Source organism: Hemibagrus wyckioides, linkage group LG04 (assembly GCF_019097595.1).
Source record: "Hemibagrus wyckioides isolate EC202008001 linkage group LG04, SWU_Hwy_1.0, whole genome shotgun sequence".
NCBI lineage: Eukaryota > Metazoa > Chordata > Actinopteri > Siluriformes > Bagridae > Hemibagrus > Hemibagrus wyckioides.
Genome location: NC_080713.1, coordinates 267501 through 270000, shown reverse-complemented (window position 1 = coordinate 270000; position 2500 = coordinate 267501). Strand labels below are relative to the sequence as shown.

Below are 2500 nucleotides of genomic sequence, written 5' to 3'. Positions count from 1 at the left end.
GCATGTCAGACTCTGTTTTAATGTTCGATTCTCAGGAGGAACAGGTTAATATTGTGTACAGCGCTGGTGATAAAGAGTTTTTAAGGAACACCAAATGGCAGAAAAATGTAGCATTGGAAGAGTTTTTCCCAGACCGTAAACAGTTTATTCATGACGTTAAGTTCTTCAGAAGAGAAGGTGCATTCATTGATGTTGAAATTTTCCGTCTGAAGAAACTGATCACAAGAGTGAATAAGGAAAACTCTGATGATGACTGATGTGGTGTTTTTTATGGTAGAGTGGTTTTTACCCTCTGTTTAATTTTATTTATTTTATTTATTTTTATGAAAGGAGTTAATATTGGCGAGTTTAAATATTAATGGGGCAAGAGAGCAAATCAAGAGAGCTAAACTGTATGAAGTTTTAAAGCAGAAGCACACTGACGTTGCCATGCTTCAAGAAACCCACAGCGATACCAGCAATGCTGCTGATTGGGTGAAGGAGTGGGATGGGTTGGTGATTTTAAGTCATAACACAACGCTCAGTGGTGGAGTCGCCTTGCTCTTTGCTCGCAGTTTTATTCCTTGTTCTTATTCAGTTGAAGAATTTTTAAATGGGAGGCTTTTAAAAGTGAAAACTTTTTATGAGAATGAGGTTTTAGTTTTTATCTGTGTGTACACTCCCACCAGTGCAGTGGAGAGGATGATGTTTTTAGATACTCTGAACAATGTCATTGCTGACTGCAACACTGCAGAAATTTTAATTCTGGGTGGTGATTTTAACTGTACTACAGATATTTTAGACCGGAACCACACAGAACCTCACATGGCTTCCCGTAAGCGTCTGTGGGAGATGGTGGAGGCCCACGAGTTGAGCGACATATGGAGAACTTTTCATAAGAACAAGAGACAATACACGTGGGCCCATGCCATAGACAACACACTCTCCCTGGTGAGATTAGATCGTTTTTATGGTTTTAAGCATCAGCTGACATTTTTTACAAAGTGTTTTATTGTTCCAGCAGGTATCTCTGACCACAGTATGGTACAGTGTACTATTACTAAAGAGAAGGTTAAACCTAGGAGTGCCTACTGGCATTTTAACACTGCACTTTTAGAAGATGCTAATTTTAGGGAGTCTTATTTTTTTTTGGAATTGTTTTAAACATGAGAAGGCAGCTTTTAGTTCACTTCAGCTGTGGTGGGATGTGACAAAAGCACAAGTCAAAGAATTCTGTCAACAGCTCTGGAGATAGAAATAGTGGAGCTCCAGCGTTTGGAGGCCACTGGAAATCGAGGGCATATTGAAGCCCTCAAACGTAAAAAATCCAAAATGAATGACCTGTTAGACATTACAGCACAGGGGGCGCTGGTCCGCTCACGCTTTAAAAGTGCTGCTGAGATGGATGCTCCTTCAAAGTTCTTTTTCAGTTTAGGGCAGAAGAATGGACAGAAAAGATTTATACATGCTGTGCAAACAGAATCAGGGGATCTCGTATCTGAGCCCACTGAAATTCGCCAGCAGACAGTAAGCTTCTACTTGAAGCTGTACAGCAGTGAGTGGTCAGGGGCACAAGCGGTGGAGGACAGCTTCCTCATGGACCTGCCAAAGCTCTCTGAGCAAGCGGCGAGAGAGCTGGACAGGGAGCTGACGCTGGAGGAGGTTCATGAGGCTCTCCAGGGGATGGAGAATGGACGGGCGTCAGGTATAGACGGTGTCCCTGTCGAGTTCTACAAGACATTCTGGGCCGTCATAGGGCAGGACGTGCTAGATGTCCTACGGGACAGTGTACGGAGAGGTGAACTCCCGTTGAGCTGCAGGAGGGCCGTCCTGACCCTGCTACCGAAGAAGGGAGACCTGACCCACCTGAAAAACTGGCGCCTGGTCTCACTACTGTGAACTGACTGCAAGCTGCTCTCAAAAGCATTAGCCTCGAGACTGACTAAGGTAATGGAGCAGCTCATTCACCAGGACCAGACGTACTGTGTGCCTGATAGGTCCATATTCGATAATGTGTATTTAATTCGTGACATTTTGGACGTCTCCAGGCTATTGGGCTTAAAGACTGGTCTGATTTTCCTAGATCAGGAAAAGGCTTTTGACCGGGTTGAACATGAATATTTGTGGAAGGTGCTGGAAGCCTTCGGGTTCAACCCAGGTTTTATAGCCATGATCAGGGTGTTGTACAGTAACATTGAGAGTGTACTGAAGGTTAACGGTGGTTTATGTGCTCCTTTTAGAGTGTACAGAGGGATCAGGCAGGGCTGTTCCCTCTCTGGAATGTTGTACTCTTTAGCTATTGAACCTCTTTTAAATAAGTTAAGAAGTAATCTCTCTGGTTTTAATATGCCACATGCTAATGCCTCAATATGTTTATCAGCTTATGCAGATGATTTGGTAGTGATGATAAACACACAGAATGATGTCTATGTTTTAACTGATATTTTAAATGACTTTCAAATTTTATCCTCCGCCAAGGTTAACTGGTCTAAAAGTGAAGCCATTTTAGTTGGGGGGTGGG

At 43.2% G+C, this 2500-nt stretch overlaps 1 protein-coding gene across 1 annotated transcript in view; it reads left to right on the top strand.

Annotated features, from left to right (window-relative positions):
- Positions 1-2500, top strand: part of LOC131352026 (uncharacterized) — a 4911-nt gene that overhangs the window by 1143 nt on the left and 1268 nt on the right. Inside the window, exon 3 of the mRNA XM_058387853.1 lies at positions 1-135. This exon is cut by the window's left edge and continues 579 nt beyond it. Coding sequence (XP_058243836.1) covers positions 1-135 — 135 coding nt within the window. The remainder of the gene's footprint in view (positions 136-2500) is intronic.